This window comes from Canis aureus, chromosome 24 (assembly GCF_053574225.1).
Source record: "Canis aureus isolate CA01 chromosome 24, VMU_Caureus_v.1.0, whole genome shotgun sequence".
NCBI lineage: Eukaryota > Metazoa > Chordata > Mammalia > Carnivora > Canidae > Canis > Canis aureus.
The window spans coordinates 24,951,302-24,972,047 of record NC_135634.1 but is presented as its reverse complement, the minus strand read 5'-3'; the positions used below and the strand labels follow the sequence as shown (position 1 = coordinate 24,972,047).

General features: G+C 38.2%; 2 protein-coding genes across 9 annotated transcripts in view; one reads left to right on the top strand and one right to left on the bottom strand.

The window, feature by feature from the left end:
• Positions 1-1,817: 1,817 nt before the first annotated feature.
• Positions 1,818-4,451, top strand: HMGB2 (high mobility group box 2). The gene is made up of 5 exons (XM_077868573.1): positions 1,818-1,971; positions 2,513-2,681; positions 2,945-3,090; positions 3,171-3,345; positions 3,908-4,451. The coding sequence occupies exons 2-5, from the start codon at positions 2,532-2,534 to the stop codon at positions 4,067-4,069; spliced, it is 633 nt and encodes a 210-aa protein (XP_077724699.1). The 5' UTR covers positions 1,818-1,971; positions 2,513-2,531; the 3' UTR covers positions 4,070-4,451.
• Positions 4,452-12,514: 8,063 nt separating this feature from the next.
• The window catches only part of GALNT7 (polypeptide N-acetylgalactosaminyltransferase 7), a 136,422-nt gene continuing 128,190 nt past the window's right edge, over positions 12,515-20,746 (bottom strand). For all 8 annotated transcript variants that reach the window (XM_077868566.1, XM_077868564.1, XM_077868568.1 and 5 more), the window contains 3 exons: positions 20,146-20,244; positions 19,290-19,418; positions 12,515-14,973 (listed from right to left, as the gene is read on the bottom strand). In XM_077868566.1, the coding sequence (XP_077724692.1) occupies positions 14,836-14,973; positions 19,290-19,418; positions 20,146-20,244 (366 nt within the window). In that variant the 3' untranslated portion in view covers positions 12,515-14,835. The remainder of the gene's footprint in view (positions 14,974-19,289; positions 19,419-20,145; positions 20,245-20,746) is intronic.

Genomic DNA, 20,746 nt, shown 5'->3' with positions numbered 1-20,746 from the left:
GTGAGGGAAGATTCCAGGACTTTCTCCTTACCTTGTAGATGGCTAACTTCTCCCTGTATCTTTTCACGTTGTCTAACCTCTGCCTTTCTCTCTGTCCAAATTCCCCTATAAATTTTATAAGGACCAGTCATTGTATGAGGGGCCTACCCAACCCCCTCTGACTTCATCTTAACTGATTACATCTGCAGTGACCCTATTTTCAAATAAGGCCAGTTACAGCTATGCTATAAAAAGCACATAAAACTCCAGATTGACAAATCATACTACATTATTCAAATGGCAATACACATTATACTTATAAAATTTATTTTTAAATTCAGGGGTATTAATACATGCGCAATGTTGTGCAACCAACATCTATTTCCAAGGAAAATACATTTTTAAAACCTAGTTTTTATTAGTAAATCTAGATAGAGCTGCTGGTTTTGAGTTATTATTGACTATGATTACTGAATACAAACCAAGTAGGTAACGCACAGTCTAACAAATGCCAGTGAATTTACTGAGAAAATAAGAATATTTAAAATCTGTTGAAACTGTCAGTGCTACACCTGGGCTAATAGAAAAAAATAGACCTCGAAACTAAATACAACAAAGAAATAGCATTCTAAGATGTCAGTGAAAGCCACGCTACTTTGGGAAAAGCAGCTCTGTGATGTTGGTAAGCAGTTAAGGTAGCTCTAGTGCTGTCTTACAAGGGTTCTTAACCTGGGCCTGGAGGAGCCTGTAAAGTGCCGCCACACGCACCGGCTAATACAAGCAGTGGGCGGGGGGGCGGAGAGCATTCACTGCTTTTATGAGGGTCTCAGAAGGATCTTTGAATTTAAAAAGTTCTTACATTATCATAAATGAGGGACGGGAGACGAGAGCCAGAGGTGGACGGTGGCCAGGACCCCGAATCCTCCGCTGCGCTGGTGCGGGCGGGCCCAGGCCTGCCTCCCGCCCCGCACAGGGGGCGGGGCCAGGGAGACCGTGCCCCCTGCCCCGCCCCTCCGGGAACCCCAGGGCGCCCCTGTTTACCTCCGGGTATTCGACACCCGAGACAAAGGGGGAAGGGAGGGAGGGGCCTTCTGGGGGAAACTCCACGGCGGGAAACGCCTGACTGGAAGATCGTTTTGTAACCCCCACGAGAGGCGGGAACAGCCGCCCTCCCGCGCCCCCCGCGCCCCCTCCCAGGTTCCCCGCACCTCTGGCCTTACTGGGGTTCTATCCCAGCCTCGGCGACAACGGGCGGAGCTGGGCAGTCGGCCATCCAGGCAAGCTCCTCAGCCCCTCTCCATTCGTGACTCTCTGGACGGGACCAAGGCGACTCTGCGGGGTCGCACGGCAGAGGGACTGCGGCCCCAGGAGGAGACAACGCGGCGGGGCCGAGGAGAGCCAGGACCTGGACAGTGGTCGGGAAACGGGTACGGCGGGCTGCTCGTTACCTCAGTACCGGGAAACCGTGCCGCCGCCGGCCCCTCGAGAACCACCCTGTTTCCCCGACTTGGTATTTTTAAATCTGGCGGGGCTTTCCCTTTCAGGCCAGCCACTCCCCCCGTTTACCGCCCCAGCCAGTCACCGTCAGGCCCGCCATTTTTCAAACCCTTTTCCCGCCGCCAATCAGGATCGAGCAGTACATTCCTCTCCTGACCGGTTCTAACGGGTCTGGGAGTTAACGACCTGGGCGACCCACCGAACCTGCTAGGCTGGGGCTGGAGGGGCGGGCCTGCTGAGACACCGACCAATCGGAGGCCTCCCTGGCGACAGGGTGGGGCCTGCGGGAGTTTGAATAATCACCAGAACCAATCAGAGGGGCGGGGGTGTGGCCTGTGGCCCGGCTCGTCAAGTTGCCGTGGCGCGGAGAACTCTGCAAAACAAGAGGCAGAGGATTGCGTTAGCGATAAACCAGTTCACGCCGGAGCCCTGGGAAGGAAGCGTCTCTGCTGGCTCCGGCCTCTCCGCGGGACTCTGAGGAAAAGCCGCCACCAGGCAAGAACCCCGTTTAGCCCCTTCGTGTTCGTGGGCCTGCCGCTTTCCCTTTCCCCGTAGCCTTTTAGCCGGGCCGGGCACTGCGGCTCTCGGGGTTCGAGCCGGGGAGCGGAGTCTGAGGGGAGGGCCGGGGAGGGCCGTGGGCTGTGGAGGGCGGGAAGCGGCGTCCGGGCCCGGCTTCAGTCGTTTTTTTGAACGTCGGTCGCGAGGCGACAACTCTTTGAGTCGGGCTGGCGAGGTGGAAGCCGGGAAGACGTTTCTGTCAGGAAACGGGCCTCGACGGCGCCCCCGGCGTTCCCTGCCTCAGCCCGGGCCTGGGCGGGCGGCGGCGCTCCGGGGCCTCCGGAGAGACGTGGTGGCCGCGCGTGAGGCGGGCGGGCGGGCGGGCGCCGGGAGGAGGGCGTGTGCGCGCAGGCGACCGCCGGGCGGGCTGGTGGGGGAGCCGCGGCGCCGGTCGCCTTCCTCGCGAGAGGGGGCGGGCGCGTATTTGGGCGGGAAGCGGGGCCCCGCGGGCGTCCGCCCACCGCTCCTCTCCCACCAGGCCGACGCCGCCCGGCACCATGGGTAAAGGAGACCCCAACAAGCCGCGGGGCAAGATGTCCTCGTACGCCTTCTTCGTGCAGACCTGCCGGGAAGAGCACAAGAAGAAGCACCCGGACTCTTCGGTCAATTTCGCTGAATTCTCCAAGAAATGTTCGGAGAGATGGAAGGTGAGAGCGGAATTCGGGCAGCGCTGAGGGCTTTTCGGATGTGTTTTTCTGGGGCCAGGACCTTAAACACGGAGGTGACTTGTAACCTACCGCGGTGGTGATTCGCCCAGATATTTTGAGTTTGGGGCAGACTACCTGAGGTTTTCGTTTACTTCCAAGACTGCAAAAAGTAAAATGCGGCCCGAAAGGAAGACCTTGATCCCGTTTGGGTGCCTGTGGCTCACATTGCTTACGTACTTTAATACCGCCTCTCATGTCCACAGACCATGTCTGCAAAGGAAAAGTCGAAATTTGAAGATATGGCAAAAAGTGACAAAGCTCGCTATGACAGGGAGATGAAAAATTATGTTCCTCCCAAAGGTGACAAGAAAGGAAAGAAGAAAGATCCCAATGCTCCTAAAAGGCCTCCGTAAGTTCGTCTTCAGATGGGTCAGATTGCCCCTTAATTTTCCATTCAGTTTGTTAACACTGTCGCTCGCTTCTTTTCAGGTCTGCTTTCTTCCTGTTTTGCTCTGAACATCGCCCAAAGATCAAAAGTGAACACCCTGGTTTATCCATCGGGGACACTGCAAAAAAGCTGGGTGAAATGTGGTCTGAACAGTCAGCCAAAGATAAACAACCATATGAACAGAAAGCAGCTAAGCTAAAGGAGAAATATGAAAAGGTACGTTGTCTTCCCTTTTTAAAGCCAAGGTTAAAATGAGACATATTTTCTGAAAAAGACTGTTAGATAATAGGTATCAGCTATGGAGTTAAGTTTAATCTTGTCCTTATGGTTGTCAGCTGTATTTGGAGAGTCTAGTGAAAATTGTACGTTATAAGCTCATTGAAACTTACCTTTGTTTTGACTGAAAGCAGTGTTTGTAGCATTGGTAGATTCCTACATAGACTCTTACAGTTCTGGGTCTGTTACTTTTCAGAAAGGGAAAGCCAAATATTTTGTATTCTGTAAATATATTTAAGAAGTGGAGGGGAGTAGATAATGTGAGATAATTGGACATTGATAGTGAAAGTTCTGACATCTACTACAGCCCCATCATTTTATACCATTGACTTTTTAAAGCTGGAGGGAATAAATGCTCTCAAAACTTGAGTTAGATTCTGCATACCTTTTTAGACAGTCATCAGGGTTATTGGTCAATGATCTTAGATTGTTTACAACTTAGTGGTTTTCACAGTTGAGTAATGACACCGGATGCTGATTTTATTTTTCAACAATATTTCAGGATATTGCTGCATATCGCGCCAAGGGCAAAAGTGAAGCGGGAAAGAAGGGCCCTGGCAGGCCAACGGGTTCAAAGAAGAAGAATGAACCAGAGGATGAGGAGGAAGAGGAAGAGGAGGAAGAAGATGAAGATGATGAGGAAGAGGAGGAAGATGAGGAATAAATGGCTATCTTGTAATATGTGTGGAGTGTGCGTGTGTGCTCAGGCAATTGTTTTGCTAAGAATGTGAATTCAAGTGCAGCTCAATATTAGCTTCAGTATAAAAACTGTACAGATTTTTGTATAGCTGATAAGATTCTTTGTAGAGAAAATACTTTTTTAAAAATGCAGGTTGTAGCTTTTTGAGGGGCTACTACATACAGTTAGATTTTAAAGCTTCTGATGTTGAATGTTTCTAAATATTTAATGGTTTTCTTAATTTCTTGACTTGTGTATTGTAGCACAGCAGACTTGTAGGAATTAGTATCAATAGTAAATTTTGGGTTTTTTAGAATGTTGCATTTTGTTTTTTAAAAAAAATTTTGTAATAAAATTATGTATATTATTTCTTTTGTCTTTGTCTTGATATGCTAGGTTAGTTTTCACCCTAAAAATTCTTAGAGTCTGGAGCCATGTCAAGATTTTCTTGTTAATTTCTGCCTAATAGTTCTTAGAGTTGATTGAGTAAAATGTTTGGTTAAAAGTAAAACATGCCCTTATTCTAATTTACAAAGTGTTCTTTAAAAAATAGACCTGGAATTGAATGAACCTCTACAATTGGTGCAGTTTTACAAAGTGAGTAACTTTTTTTTCTTGACATTGCTATTGATTTATTACTAACTTGTCCGTTGGTTTTTTTGCTTTTTTTTAAACTGACACTATTTTTTGGGAAACTGTCTTTAATAAAAGGCAGAGGAGCTAAAACAAATACATAACCTAAAAAAAAACTTAAAAATATCATTAGTAACAGGTTAAATTTTCTGTTGATTGTGAATTAGTTCAAGGTGAATACTAGAATGCATTTTGAGTTAAATCTTTAAAAATGTAGCATTGCTATTAAACTTTAGAATTTTGGATAACCTTAAAGCATTTGAGGTAGTTATTATGGTCTGCCATGACTAAATTTCACTAGGATTTATATTTACTGGGTAAATCATTATTTGAGAAATGCTCCATTGAAGGAGCAATTGCTCCTCTTTGAATTAAGATTACTATTTTGAAGTTATCAGAGGCTTCTAGTGAAAATCGACCTCTGTTGGCCAAGTGATGACAGAACAAATCTATTTGTTGATTGTTTTATACTTAAACTTGATCTGATAATCCTGATTACCTATCAAATTTTAAAATAGTCTTAAACAACCATGGCAGTTTGTTGTCTGTCTTATGCCATATTGGGGTAAGTATGGTTAACTGGGAGTGAGTCAGGTATTAGCATGATTACCAGAATAAAGAATCAAAATCTGCAGACCTCTGATTGCCCTCCTAATCCTATCCCAGTAGTTGCACATTTAAATATGGAGTGTTGCTGATCAAAATGAAAATTTTATTTTAAAAAATAATTTCTAGTGTTAAGTGGCTGAATAGCGCGAAAAAATTAGGGTAATATGTTTTAGAGACAACCTTGGTCTGAATAACAGTTTCCCAGCTCTATATAAATACTAGCTTTATGAACTTTGATCTTACAGCTTCCCATTTGTAATACAGGGTCAGTACGTGCTTCACAGCTTTTCCATGTTAAAGGAGAATTACAGCTATCCAAAATTGGTGCATAAAGGGATGTTAACTAAGAGTTAGTAAAATTGAAATAGGGCAAAAGTGTTGTTTCCTTAAGGATTTCTAAATCTCGTAAGTTAGACCCCATGAGGCAGACCTATCAGATTTCTTGTCATCTTTTGGGGAGTTTTTGTGATTGCTTAAAATGTTCTTTGTATAGAGCATAACACATCTAAGCTGTGAGAATGACTCATTTCTTTTAATTAAGAACTGCTCTAGAATAAGTTGAGGATTTAGAGTGAATCATCCCATTTAATATTTTCTAAGTGTGGATCAAAATTCAAATCCTTCTGAAAAATTGTATCAGTAAAATTTTAAGACCAGGTAACTTTTCAAGGATTGGGTTCTGTTGGAAAGCACTGAAATGGGAATAAGAATTAGTTTCCAGGGATCCCTGGGTGGTGCAGCGGTTTGGCGCCTGCCTTTGGCCCAGGGCGCGATCCTGGAGACCTGGGATCGAATCCCACGTTGGGCTCCCGGTGCATGGACCCTGCTTCTCTCTCTGCCTGTCTCTCTCTCTGTGACTATCATAAATAAATAAAAATTTAAAAAAAAATTAGTTTCCACCCCAGACCAGCTAGTACATGGAGGTGTTATAAGAACTCTTACTTTAAGAAATAACACATCTTAGTAATATAAAATGTAAAAGAGCTATGTAGTAGATGGTCTATATACTTGATTCCCAACTGCCTGGTTCTCCTAGGAGGCAACCACAATAATTTAGCCTTCAAGAGAGACTTAAGCTTAATATATATATATACACACAACGATCATACATTTTATATGTATTGATTGCTCTTCCCCTTATTCCTATTTTAGAGAATGTTCGATCAGTACTGTACAAAATACTGACACATTTCAATGGCTGCATAGTATCCCATTGGATCGTAATTAGCTCCCTAAAAGTCATTTTTTTTTATGAATAGTATTGCCATGAATATCCTTGTTTGTGATTTCCAAAAAGTCTCTAAAATTTTTTTGTACATTTTAAGATTTGATGCTTGTAACTGCTAGAACCTGTACAGTTGACCCTTGGAACAACATGGGAGTTAATGGACACCAAATCCTGCCCTTACAGTTGATATATAATTTCTACTCCCCCAAAACTTTACTAATAGCCTGTTGACTAGAACCTGTATCGTAATATAGTTGATTATAACACATACTTTGCATGTTATATATGTGTTTTATTCTTTTTTAAAGGAAGTCTTTTTTTTTTTTTTTTTTTAAGATTTTTATATACTCATGAGAGACACAGAGAGAGGCAGAGACATAGGCAGAGGGAGAAGCTGGCTCCATGCAGGGAGCCCAACGTGGGACTCGATCCCGGGTCTCCAGGATCAGGCCCTGGGGTGAAGGCGGCAGCACTAAACCGCTGAGCCACCCGGGCTGCCCGTTACATTTTATATTGTATTTTTAAAGTAAGAGAAGAGAAAATGTTACTAAGAAAATACATTTACTGTACCGTAAAAAAATCCACATTTAAATGGACAGTGCACAGGTCAAACCTACATTGTTGAAAGGTCAGCTGTTCTTGGTATATGCTGGAAACCTCTTATGTTTTGTTAACTAAAGCCTGCCAAAATTGCTCTCGATAGAGGTTGTACTGATACATACTCAACAGCAGTGAATGTTTTAGAGTATCGATTTCCTCATCTCAGCAACATAATAGTTATCAAACTTTTTAATCTTTTTAATCTATTTTAATTTACAAAAACTGGTTCCTACTATTAAGAGTTGAGCATATTTTTAAGGGCCATTTATTTCCTGTGGTCTGTCTCAGGTTTTTGTAATAGTAATCTGTGGAGAGTAAGGGAAGTGACTGTGACAGGCATTGTAAATACTTTTCTCCTTGTCATTTGCCTTTTGACTTTATGATATTTTCTTTATGCGAGAATTTATTTTTATGTAGGCAATTTTATTAATTCTTTAGTGGTTTTGGGAGGCCTTTCCCACCCAAAGATGATAAAAATTATCCACTTTCTTTTAAAAAATGTTATTATTTAATTAAATCTTTGATCTTTCCGGAATTTATTTTGGTCAAGGACTCAGGTAGGGGCTCAAATTTCTTTCCAGATGGCAGCTACTACTTTTGTTTTTTTTATTGGTAAAGCTGGGTTAGAAGATCCTAAGTTTTCTTATATATTGAAGCAGTCAAGTGGGAACTTGCTCATTAGATGATAGTATGCCTTTTTGTAAGTATTTTGCTTTTTAACAGCATTATTTATTGTAAGTAGTAGATTATAAGCTTGTCTTAGACTAGTACAAATATAGCATTGTCTTAAACCTATTACAAATATGCCACTAAAAATGTTTTATAAAGCAGTAATGATCTTATTTCTTGGAGAATAGCAAGAAGAAAGATAAAGGAGCTGTTAGGCCACTGCATTAGATCCAATCCCTTTAAAACATTTCTCTAGAAATAACCCATTTTTAGACTCCTCATGGTATTCTTGTTGGACACAATGGCATTTTCAGAGAAAAGTAGAATATTGGCAGGAAATGCAAAGATCCATAGAGTGTAGACAGGGAAAAGGGCTGGGAGTGGTAAAGTGATGAGCATACACAAAAATAAGATCTAGGAGGGTCATGAATTTTTATTTTTGTATAATGCTCTATACCCTGTGCCAGAAACATAGTTAGGTACTCTATAAATACTTATAAACAAAAATACTGTTGATAAAGAGGGCAGCTACTATTTAATTCAGTCTTGTTGGATGGAAATATAGGTCTAGGATTTCCAAGTACCCCAAATTTTCAAATGGAACCAAAAATCTAGATTTGTATTTTTTAAAGTGAAATCTGAATCAAATATTAGCAATGAATTCAAATGTCAGGTTCAAAGAAAACGTCTACAGGTAAGATTCTACCCAAGGAATGCGAGTTTGCCACTTATATAAATTAAGTAGGTAAATGTAAGATGATTAATATTTACCCGTTAGGACTGTTGCTAAGTTTATGTGTGCTTTCCAGCTAAGCAGCATTGTTTTGATAGTTGTATAAGAAACTTTTTTCACCCTAACTGGAAACTCCTCTAATTTTTTATCCTGTAGTAAATGTGTGTATAGACATTGTTTCTGAGATCTTAATGGAATTTCACTGTGCTCCTGAGCCTCTCTTCAGGATTTATAGTGCAGACTTTTCCCTTAGAGCTTCTTCTAGGAGTTAGCATATCTATGGAATAGTAGGCTTAGGAACACAGCATTATATTAGAAGAAAAGAAACATTTAAGCAACATGGAGCATCAAACTTAAGAACTGGAATTGATCTTTTATGTCAACTGATCCAGTCTCATTCCTTCAGGAAGATGTGGCAGTCAACTAGGACATCAGGTAAGATAATAAAACACTAATTCATTTACTTTTGTTATTCTTTGATTCTTCACATTTTTCCAATAAAAATGAGATGGCTTATACAAAGGATAAATTAAAATACAGACGGGGCACCTGGCTGACTCGGTTGGTAGATAGAGCATGCAACACTTGATTCTGGGGTCATGAATTTGAGCCCCACATTGGGCATAGAGATTACTTAAAGTACAAACAGACAAAGGGAAAAACAAGGTTATAAAGATTAAGAATGAGATGAGATGAAGAGTTTATACTTGGGACTCGGATTAGAGTTTGAATAGGTCTCTGTTTCTTACTGGTTTGGTAACATCAGACAAGTCATACAACCTTTCAATTTCCTCATCTATAAAGTTAGAAATTTTGAGGATTAAATACAGTAATATAAGACACTTACCTGAGTGGCAAGAGATAATTAATAATAAATATTAGCTAAAAATATACATACCAATACATATGGGTTAAGATAGTTGCTGTGGTAGGAGTATCTGATTCAGTTGAGATTTTTTTTTTTCAGTTGAGATTTTTAAAATCATTTTATTTTTTCATCATGATAAGTGTACTCTTTAATCATCATCTCCTGTTTCACCCATTCCCTATGCACCTCCCCTCGGCAACCATTAGTTTTTTAAGTCTGTTTCTTGGTTTGTGTTTTTTCCTTTGTTCACTGGTTTGGTTCTTAAATTACACATACAAGTGAGGTCATATGGTATTTGTCTTTCTCTGACTTACTTTGCTTAGCATTGTACTATCTAGCTCCGTCCATGTTGTTGCAAATGGCAAGATTTTCTTTTTTATGGCTGAGTAATATTCCATTTTATATACACACGCATGTGCACACACATCTTTATCCATTCATCTATCAGTGGACACTTGTGCTGCTTCCATATCTTGGCTATTGTAAATAACGCAATAAATAGCTGCAATAAATTGCAGCTGTAAATAGCTGCAATAAAAATAGGGGTGCATGTTTCCCTCTAAATTAGTGTTTGTATTTTTTGGGTAAATACCCAGTAGTTGATTACTAGATCGTAGGGTAGTTCTATTTTTAATTTTTTGAGGAACCCAATTCTGAGATTTTTGAAAGTCAAGGTAGAAAGGAAAACTACATTGCGTGTAAAACACAAATAGAAATTCTTCCCACATGGTTCCGGAGGTACTGATAGAGTTGTTTATGTCCTTAACTTTATGTCCTTGACTCTTAACACTAAATTTGAACTTGGACAAGGTATTTAATCTATTACATATATATATATATATATATATATATATATGACTTCTTGTATGTTTTAGTTGCCTTTGATTTTACAAAAAATATTTGCTAATGACGTCTTGGGAATTGCTTTCTTCACTTAACATTATCCTGACTTGTTAACATTATCCTGACTTGTTTATAAGTACTTCATGCTCATTGCAGTGTAATGATTATGAGTATTTAAGTTGTTCTTGGGGTTTTTGCCATTGTAAATGGCAGTGTTATAAAAATTCCTGTACCAATCTCCTGGTGTTCAAGTGCACTTCCCTCTGGTAACCCCTGTAAATTCCAGCTGTCTCAGCAGCACCTAACTCTATTGTCTGCCTCCTCAGCTCACCAGTGTCACCTCTGTTTGAGCTCCATTTTCCTGTACCATGATCATGAAAGTTCTCCCAGACAGACAGACAGACATGGTAAACCTGAGGTTCACCTTGCATGTTTCCTTTGCAAGGAAAGTATCTGTCTCCTTTGCCTTTAATCCAATTCATCAAAACAGCCCATATATTTTATACTTTATAGTTGTTTAGGATAGCAGGGTAAGCCCAATACCAATTACTATGTCATGGAAGTCCAGTTGTATTTTCTACGAAAAGTTTTAGTTTTGCTTTGTACATTTAAACATTAAATTGGAGTTTATTTGCCCATATAAAAAACCTGAGATATTCCACTTAAAGACATTTTCTTAAACATTCTTCAAGATGCACTTAGTTCTACCCAAGGGTTAAATCAGACTGCTAAAAACTATATTTTACACATGCTATGTAAGTGATGTGAAGTAGAGATCATTTATTCCCTTAAGGATAAACATTTTACCCCAATTTAAGCAGCAGCTTAACTTCTGAGCTTCATTCGTAAAGTGTGGGTAGTGTTCTCTCACATATGAAACATAGGTACACACATGTAGCCTTTATATAGAGCTTGCAGTGTCCCTGTCTTCTGATTAAAAACAAAATTTAAGGCTTTGAAACCAGATCATTACAGCTAATATTTATTACTGTGACTATATGCTGGGAGCTATCCTAAACACTTTATATATATTCATACAATATTAGCAAAATCCCACAAAATAGGCACAATTATTCTCCCCAGTTTGCAAATGGGAAGACTGAGGTGCAAAGGTTCAATAACTTTCCAAGGTTACATGAGTAATTTGTAGTGGAACAGAGATTTGACACAGACTAGTCCACCATACTATATTTATTCAGGTGAACAGATTGTAGCATCACTCTATTGTGAAAATGAGGCGTCCTCCCCATCCCAGCTCTGCTCGGATGTGGGCTCAATTAGGGGCATTTCAAAATCGTCAACAATTGCAAAACAATTATTGGATTTAGTTTAGAATCCATCGTTCCATTAATCTCAATTCCAGGAAATAGTGCACTACAAACACCATTCTCTGTCCATTTTCCTGCAACTGACTGATTCTAATGAATGATAGGCATTTTCATAGTGCTTGATATTTTAAATCTGCTTTTACCTAGATTAATTTTCACATACCTAAATGGCTGGCCTACTAGTTACCTGGCTCAGATGAAGTACTTACCATTGAATTATAAGTGGATTTTTTTTTTTTTTTATTAGAATCTGTCCTGAAATAAAATATATCCCAAGATACCTATAAGACTGTGTCTTAACAGATGAGACGTTTACTCCAGTCTGGTCCTATGTGACTTTTTCAGATCTTTGGTATAGCAGCTGAGAATTAGAAGATGTGACAATAGCCAAGTCAACTGAAAGTTTCTAAAATCAATACTGTCATTTATTGGAACATTAGCGGCCATATCTTTTCTTGAGATGGTGAATACTGTGCCACAAGGTCCTATGGCCTACTTCTATTTTTTTGGTAGGTTTCCTTTCTCTCTACTCACTTGATTGGTCAGATTGTAAAGAGTTTTGACTTAAAGAAATTTTTGCTTTCAATGGGCAATTTTATAGAAGAATGCGGTGCCAAAAAAGATATGTTGCTGAGTTGTTTTTTTATAATTGAATAAGTGACTTTAAAAAAGAAAATTGCTATACATAGGCAACCAGAGGCAAAAATAAACCTTTATGTTATGTTACCTTCCTACGATATGTAAGCTCCAAGTTTTCCAAGCACATTTTAAGCAGAATTATAATTAATATTCAAGCATATATTCAACATATAACTATATGATATTTTAGCTATTATGTTAGTGTTATAAAGATTAAAATCAAATTATTTCAAGCATGCAGTGTTTGAATTTAGAAATGATTACGAGTACTGAAAAAAAATTCATGGATTAAAATACAGTATTTTATTTTTTCTCACCTAAAAAACAAGCAACCCAGAATTAAGATATACATAAACTTCTCAAAATTATCCCTAATAAAATTTGAATTTTATACAATTTCTACAGAAACATACAGTGTATCAAAATCTGCATAAATCAAATTTATAAAATGTGTAGAAATGCATAGTGATATTATTAACTTACAAAGCAAGGATATGTGAATTATTTCCAAAGCAGGCTACAGTAGAAAATAGTCATATGGCAGCAGCTTCTGATGTTTTTCATGTCTGGTAAGGTTTCTGATTTCAATAATATAGAATCATTTTCATAGAGTATCAACGAATTGCACAAAATACCCATTTAAAATTTACATGCACAGTTTATGTGCCACCTTTCTTAGGCCTATGCATAGTTAACAAGTTATAATCTATTCAACAAGGAAAATGGAGCCTATTTGCAAAGACACAAGTAATTAAAGTACCAATTCTCTTAGTTTCCTTTTTATTGTTGATTTATTTTGCAATTATATAAGCATATATAAATGTATTCTTTTTAAACATCCCTAGAGATGAATGAAAGTTAAAATGGTTGATCACAGATCAGTAGCAAAATATAAATTGACAATTCAAAATCATAAATAAAACTGTTCAGGATGTTTAACTCTGACTCTCCAAATTTAGGAGCTAAGCTTGGAAGAAACAAATTTGTAGGCTTTTCTTCTAAACAAATGTAGATTTTTTTTTTCTTTCCTTTTTTAAGCTTTAATTAGAAACAGTTCCCTCTGGCAGTAGTTTGTGAAATTCCTTTCATTGTAATGATATCATGATTACAAGATCAAAAATGCTTAATTTACTTGCCATTCCCCACTTCATCAGGTTTTTTTTCCTTTTTCTTTCTTTCTTTCCTTTTTTTTTTTTTTTTTTTGTACTCTGTAGCATTTTAATCTTTTGGGTAACAAAAGACTTATTTAGATTAAAATTGAATTGACCAGTTGCACTATTTGGTTTTCCTATAGTAGCTACTATTAAATAAGTGTTTAAATCCAGACAAGTCTTCTTTTCACTGGAAAAATACTAATAGAAATATGCTTCCTAAAAAAAAAAAAAATTAAGAAATACTAGGGGACTAACAGCTAACTTAACAAGTTCATATTTATTAATGAACTATATTTTTAAATAGCCTTTTTTTATTTAAAAAAATGTAGAGGGAATTTCATTTGGATGAAGATATACATGAAACACCCATTTACTCTTGGCTTCAGAGGCTGCACAGCTTAGGTTATAATGCACAGGAGTTTTGTAAGGCTTAATCTAACAAGGGCTTGGGAATTCTTACCTTGGTCAGAATGAACCTTTGATGTGTTTACAGCGGTGTTTTATTGTTTCTGTTACCCCTGCACACTTCAAGGTTTCAAAATTAAGGATTAATTTTCTGTAGTGATAGATATTGGAGAAAAGTAAATCCCAGATACTAGTGGACAATTTTTCTCTAGTTGATAGTTCCCCTTTGCTATCTTAGGAGTCAGTATCAACAGTGTTGGGAATGCCAACAAGTAAGGGAATTAATGCCATATAATCTTCAACCCTATGAAATAGCCTTGGATGTTCTATACTGTATTTTCTTTTTCAAGCCATACAACATTCAATTTCAGAGCAAATGGTAGCACATAAATTCGTTTCTGAGAAGTAAGAATTTCCTCATACAGATGACAATTCCATCATTACTGTCTTATAAATTTCATCAAAAGCTCTTGAAATATATACTGAGAAATGAAAGAGGCACTAAATGTGTTGAAATTCACCTTTCAAAAAAGCAGCATGACTGTGAAGGAAGGCCACCTTGGCTAAGAACCTGTGGCAGTGCTTCATAAGGATGTAAAATTAAATAAAGACACAACAGGTTGATAATCACCAAGTTATATATGAAAGTCTGGTTACTCCAACCTTTTTTCAAGTGTGTTAAAAAAAAAAAAAAATCAAACTGCCTTTCAGACCCCTGAGTGTAATCCCAAAGAAGACAACAATGCTTTTAACTCTATTCTAAATAAAACAGAGCTAAATGCACAAATTACCAACATCATCTTAAAACAAAAAAAGATGTAAACATCTACAAAGTTTAAGGTAAAAGCAGTTTTGTAAACAGTAACTGCAGATGATAATGTTATTGTAAAATCACAGTTTATCAACGTCCTTCAAACTGATCAGGAGGTTCTGGGTTCGGAGCTGTACAGAGTTAATAATAGTTGCAGCAGGTTTCAGGCGATTTTCAGTCCTGTATAAATGTACGTGTCAGTAGGTAGGTTATTGGTTCCTTTTATTCTTTCTAAACACTATGGATGTTGTTCATTTCCCACTTTTGAGTCATTTTACTGGAGTCGCAATTGGAGATGAACACTTGATGTAGGACATCTGAGCGATCTAAGCACTTTCCTGAAGGAATGTGAGTAAATCTGTGCAGACTCTGCAAAACAAAGGACAAAGGAATTTTAAATTTGTACTCTTTTTGGTATCACTGACATTAGAAGTCATTACCTGGCTTTCCCAAGAAGATAATCCAAGCAAATCGGGTGGCTTAAACCAAACATACCTCAGACTTTGGATTTTTCCTGATTGTCAGTCTTGTAAGCCCCTTTATTGTTAAATCATAATGTACCGCTGGTACCTGGTACCTCAGATTCAATGGTATACAAAACTTCAATTCTGTCTTCTCCTCCAAACCTACTTCTTCAATTCCCATCCTGGTTAATGGCAAATCATCCTTCCAGTCCTCAGGACAGAGACATTTCATGCTCCACTTTCCTTCACTCATTCAAATTGTAGCAGTCACCGAGGACTGATATTTGCAATGTCTCTGATCTATACCTCCCCAGGCCCATTGCATATGGCTTAGGTTAGCCCTCATCCTCTGTTGTAGATATCTTCAGTATAGCTCAGGGCTTCTCATACTGTAATCCTTAGACTATGATTGAGTTTGTAAAGTCAAAACTATGTTTATAATAACCCCATTTGCCTTTTTCGTTGCACTGATGTTTATACTGATGGTACAAAAGAAATGGCAGGTGGAAGTGCTGGGCCCTGAGCATAAATCAAGCAGTGACATACGTGTGCTAGGAGTCTCATTATTCATGGCCATACAGCCACAGCTAAAATGCTAGTTTTACTTAAAGATGTCTGTGATGAAACAGTAAAACTTATTAGTAGGGGAAAAGGCAGAGGAAATGAATCTCAAGCAGACTCACCACTGAGTGCAGAGCTCAATGTGGGGCTTGGTCTCATGACCTATGAGATCATGACTTGAGCTGAAACCAAGAGCCAGATGCTCAACCAACTGAGCTACCCAGGCACCTCTACCCATGAGTATACTTTTAAAAAAATTTGGAGATGAGGGATGCCTGGGTGGCTAGTGGTTGAGCATCTGCCTTTGGTTCAGGTCATGATCCCAGGGTCCTGGGATCAAGTCCTGCACTGGGCTCCCTACTGGAAGCCTGCTTCTCCCTCTGCCTATATCTCTACCTCTGTGTCTCATGAATAAATAAATAAAATCTTTAAAAAATATTCGGAGATGAAATGGATAGTATGCATAAAACACTTTGGTATAGTGAGGTACAGTGGTTTTCTTAAAGGAAAGCACATATACCCTTGTTTGACCTGAGAGTCCAATTAGGTGCTTTTTCTCATGTAATGTCATTTTGACTCGAAAGGATAACTCTAGACAAATCATGATTATTCAAACTTGGGACTGGGTAGACATTTTCTAGAAAATGAAGTAAGCCTATCACTTAAAAACAGCAACACTAACCTGACAGTACTTGCTGCCACTGATAGGATTTGACTTTTCACAAAATTAGAGTTGTAGAAAGCTTGTACCCACCATGAACTTGACAGAGTCACCATGAAATCAGTTGTTAAATTTGTAATTTTTTGACACTGTATAATAAAACGTGTCAACATCTGGAAGATCTATATAACTTAGTGAGCCAATATTTTTCAAACAAGCAATGCATGATGTTACAAAAGCAGACATAGGTAAGAGACCCATTCAGAGCATTAGACAGACCAATGGATTTTAATGTAACTTAGGGCAAAATGTTCACTGATATAGTTTCAGATTCTACATTGCAAGTAACTTTTCAGAAACTACCACTTATTTAGCTGTGGAGTAGCATCAAAAAAGAATACAATTATCTGAAAAGGCTATTAACCCTCTCTTTTCTAACTGCATGTTTGAGGCTAGGTTTTTCTCATATACTTTAACTAAAACAACATATCAAACTGAATGCAGAAGCAGTAGGAAAATCCAGTGATCTTCTATTAATCCAGACATTTAAGGGGATTTACAATATCCTAAAGCAATGCCATTCTTCTTTTTTTTGAAAAATAGTAATTTGTTATTCATGTTATTAACATGTAGTAGCTTTTACATGAATTAATACAGATACAAACAGAATACCATATAAATACATATTTACAAAATTTCTCAGGCTTAATTTCCATTCAGAAAATATTTTTAGCTATGACCTAGATAAATAAAATCTTTGGGGGGGGGTCTCAATAATTTTCAAGAGTGTGGAGATAATCTAGAGACTGCAAAGTTTGAGAACTGCTGAATGAACCTATATGCTTATCAGTCCATACTTCACAATGTTCCCAGAGTTATTTTCCTAAAAGTATCCATTGTTTCACTGTGTTGCTCAAAAAAAGTCATGCATTCTCCAAAACTTACAAAATGAAGCTAGTGTTCTTTCAGGTGGACTACAATTTAGGGAGACTAAACTAAACATGATTCCCAGAGTTTTCTACACACTTTCATTCCGTGCCTTTGCTCACCCAGTTTTCTTACTTATCCTTTATTAAAAGACTTTTTATATCTCAAGACTTGGTACAATGATACTTCCTCTATGAAACTCATCCTAAATAATTCCTCCTATGAATCTCTCTTTTGTTAACCTATGACATGTTGCTTATTTTCATTTCTGTGGTTTTTTCTTTTCTGCCATTAGAATATTTTTTTTAAGATTTTATTTTTTTATTCATAGACACAGAGAGAGAGGGGCAGAGACACAAACAGAGGGAGAAGCAGGGAGCCCGATGTGGGACTCGATCCCGGGTCTCCAGGATCACACCCCAGGCTGCAGGCGGCGCCAAACTGCTGCGCCACCAGGGCTGCCCTGCCATTACAGTATTTTTTAAAAAAAGATTTTATTTATTTATTTTTAAATGTTTTCTTTCTTTTTTGTTATTTTTTTTTTAATTTTTATTTATTTATGATAGTCACACAGAGAGAGAGGCAGAGACATAAGCAGGCTCCATGCACCGGGAGCCCGACGTGGGATTTGATCCCGGGTCTCCAGGATCGCGCCCTGGGCCAAAGGCAGGCGCCAAACCGCTGCGCCACCCAGGGATCCCAGATTTTATTTATTAATTCTTGAGAGACATAGGCAGAGGGAGAAGTAGGCTTCTGGCAGGGAGCCTAATACGGGACTCAATCCCATGACCCCAGGATCACACCCTGAGCCAAAGGCAGATGCTCAACTGCTGAGCCACCCAGGTGCCCCTCTGCCATTAGAGTATGATGTGCTTTGATTTCTTTTTTAAGCCACCACATCATCGGGCCCTAAGGAATATTTAGTAATGTCTGAGGCACAAATGTATATTCAATGCTGTGGCCTTTGAAATATCTAAAATATACTGAATTATTCTGGATGATAGTTTCTGGTCTGCAATAGCCTTCTTTTACTATTTTATTAATACTGTTCTCACTGACTGCCATCATTTATTGTTAATTATTCATCTTTCTTTGTGGAAATAAATGCTCTGTTCTTCCGGGTTTGTGTTAATCTTCTCCTTCCTAAGTTGTTATAAGAAAAAAATCAGCAACTGACACATACTTCCCACTTCATAATAAGTACTTATGAATGATGATAACTGAAAACATAAAGCTGGGTCATAATAACATCACTACATTGCAAATAAGTAAGACATCTGTAAGACAGACACAGTATGATACCAACTACTAGATGAGAAAATAAAGTTGAGGTTTGCCAGGTTCTTTCAGTTTGGGGCAGCTTTCTCAACTCTGCATCTCACAATAAATTGATTTAGTCAAGTCTAGACACTGAAAATTATCCATAAATACATTTACATGTTGGGATCTTCAACTTGGCAAAGAACTTTGAATATTCATAGCTAAAAGAGAAAAACTGCTCCTGTGGCTGATGTCAAGTGAAAAACTAAACATGACCTTTAAAGCAAGCAACAGGCAGTATTTACCCAGTTGCAATAAAGAAGTTGCGAAGTCTCAGACTTCTAAGTGTTATTTGTTTGTCTCTATCTCCACCTGCTGGACAACATGAAATATAAATGCAATATATAAAAATTTTTATACATATATAATTTCAGTAATATATATAACTTTTTAATAATTTTACTTTAATGAATGACTCATTTAGGTTTAAAAAATCAGATTTTGATATTAGAACAATGGTGATAATTGCATCACAGAACAGGTTTTCCCATGCTGCTGAAATTAGCAGTGGGTCTTGGTTGATATTCTGTGACCTCATTACATGACAACCTTGCACCAGAGAATGAAAGTGATGTTTCTTTATGGAAAGAAGGAGTCACTCAGTGCTCAGGGAAACAAATGGCTAAATGAAAGGCAAATGCAAGTCATTTTGAATGCAGGTTTTCAGATTTATACATCTAAATTCCAGATGGTAGATGGTATTAAAATGAAATAGCAAACAATATTATTTCAGGACTTGAAGTGCACAATACCTTGAAGTACTGCCATTCCTTAAATTCATTTAGATTACAGTGTGTAATCATAATTTTTGATCCATCAGGCCCCTTTGTTAAACACTGGTCATACTGCATGAGTTGATTTGCTTCGTTGATTCGAAAAAGCTATTAAAAAAAAAAAAAAAGAAAATAACAAGGCACTCTCTCTGCTTATATACATTATTTTTTTTAAAAACTTAACTCATAATTAAACTCAATGATTATCTTATTTTTAAATAATTTTTCTGTATATTTAGAATTCTATGTCCCAAGATAGAAACTATATTCATTTTGATATTAGGGAAGACTCCTGCTAACACTTAAAATATTAAAAGATTATGTTCTTTAGCCTCTTAGATATAGAATGGGTCATTAACACATATTTATTATGTATCCACAGTGTTAGCAGATGAAAAAGTGGAAACAATGCTGATGAGGTTTCATAATCCTAATCAGAAACAAGAACAATATACCCACATAAGGAAATAAGAAAATATTACTAGTGAAATATGCCTTCCTGGCAGTAACATCCCAGCTTATTAGTGGGAAATGTGGAATACTGAAGAGTACTTGCAAATAAAATTATTAGAAAGCTAGGCTATACATGGTTATTTATATACTCACATAGGACTATATTCTAATCTCTTATGTCAGATACAAATTCTAGATTTGGATTGCTTATGTGAAAACCTAATACTGCTATCATCTCCCTCATCTAAGTAAATGCTTTAGCACTGTCAGTTTTTTTTACAGACAGAATTAGCAAATTAAAAAGCATACTAAATCCTGTGATCATAAAGACTGGCTGCCCCAATGCAGCAGACTATGAAAACATAGAAGTGTGGTTATTCACCTGATTGCCTCCCATCCTGTGGCAGGGTCCTAGTTCAACAAAGCCTCCATTTGTCTTCCCCATGCTGTCAATGCAGTAAACAGTCTCAAGCCCTCTGATCTACAAAAATGAACAAAGAACCAAAAAGTGGACAACAGTTTAGCATTCATGTGGAGACATCAAGTAGCATGTTGAATGCACTTGTGTGGGCTCTGGGAGAGAGATTTGGGCTGGAGATAGAAATTTGAGAGTCATCAGCATGAAGACGGTTTTAAGGCTATGAGACTGAACAAGATCACCAAGAGGATTCATTCTCTTTATGTAGATGGCACTGTACTAATCAGGAGTCCTTGGAGATTAAAAGATAACCAAAATGTGGTCTGGACTTCAGGTGCTCATGGTTTAGTTAGGAGTCAAACACAACTTGCTATAACAGAAACAGAGGTGAAGTAAGAGTATGAGGGGTGGGGGGAAAGATATTAAACCAAGAGGAGCACAGCATTAAGTGTTGGCTTCTTTTATTTCCAAACCCAAAATGTTGGAATTCCTTAGGGACAGATCCTGTCTTCTTTTATCTATATTTTCTCCCTAAGTGAGTTCATTCAGTTTCATGAAACAATCT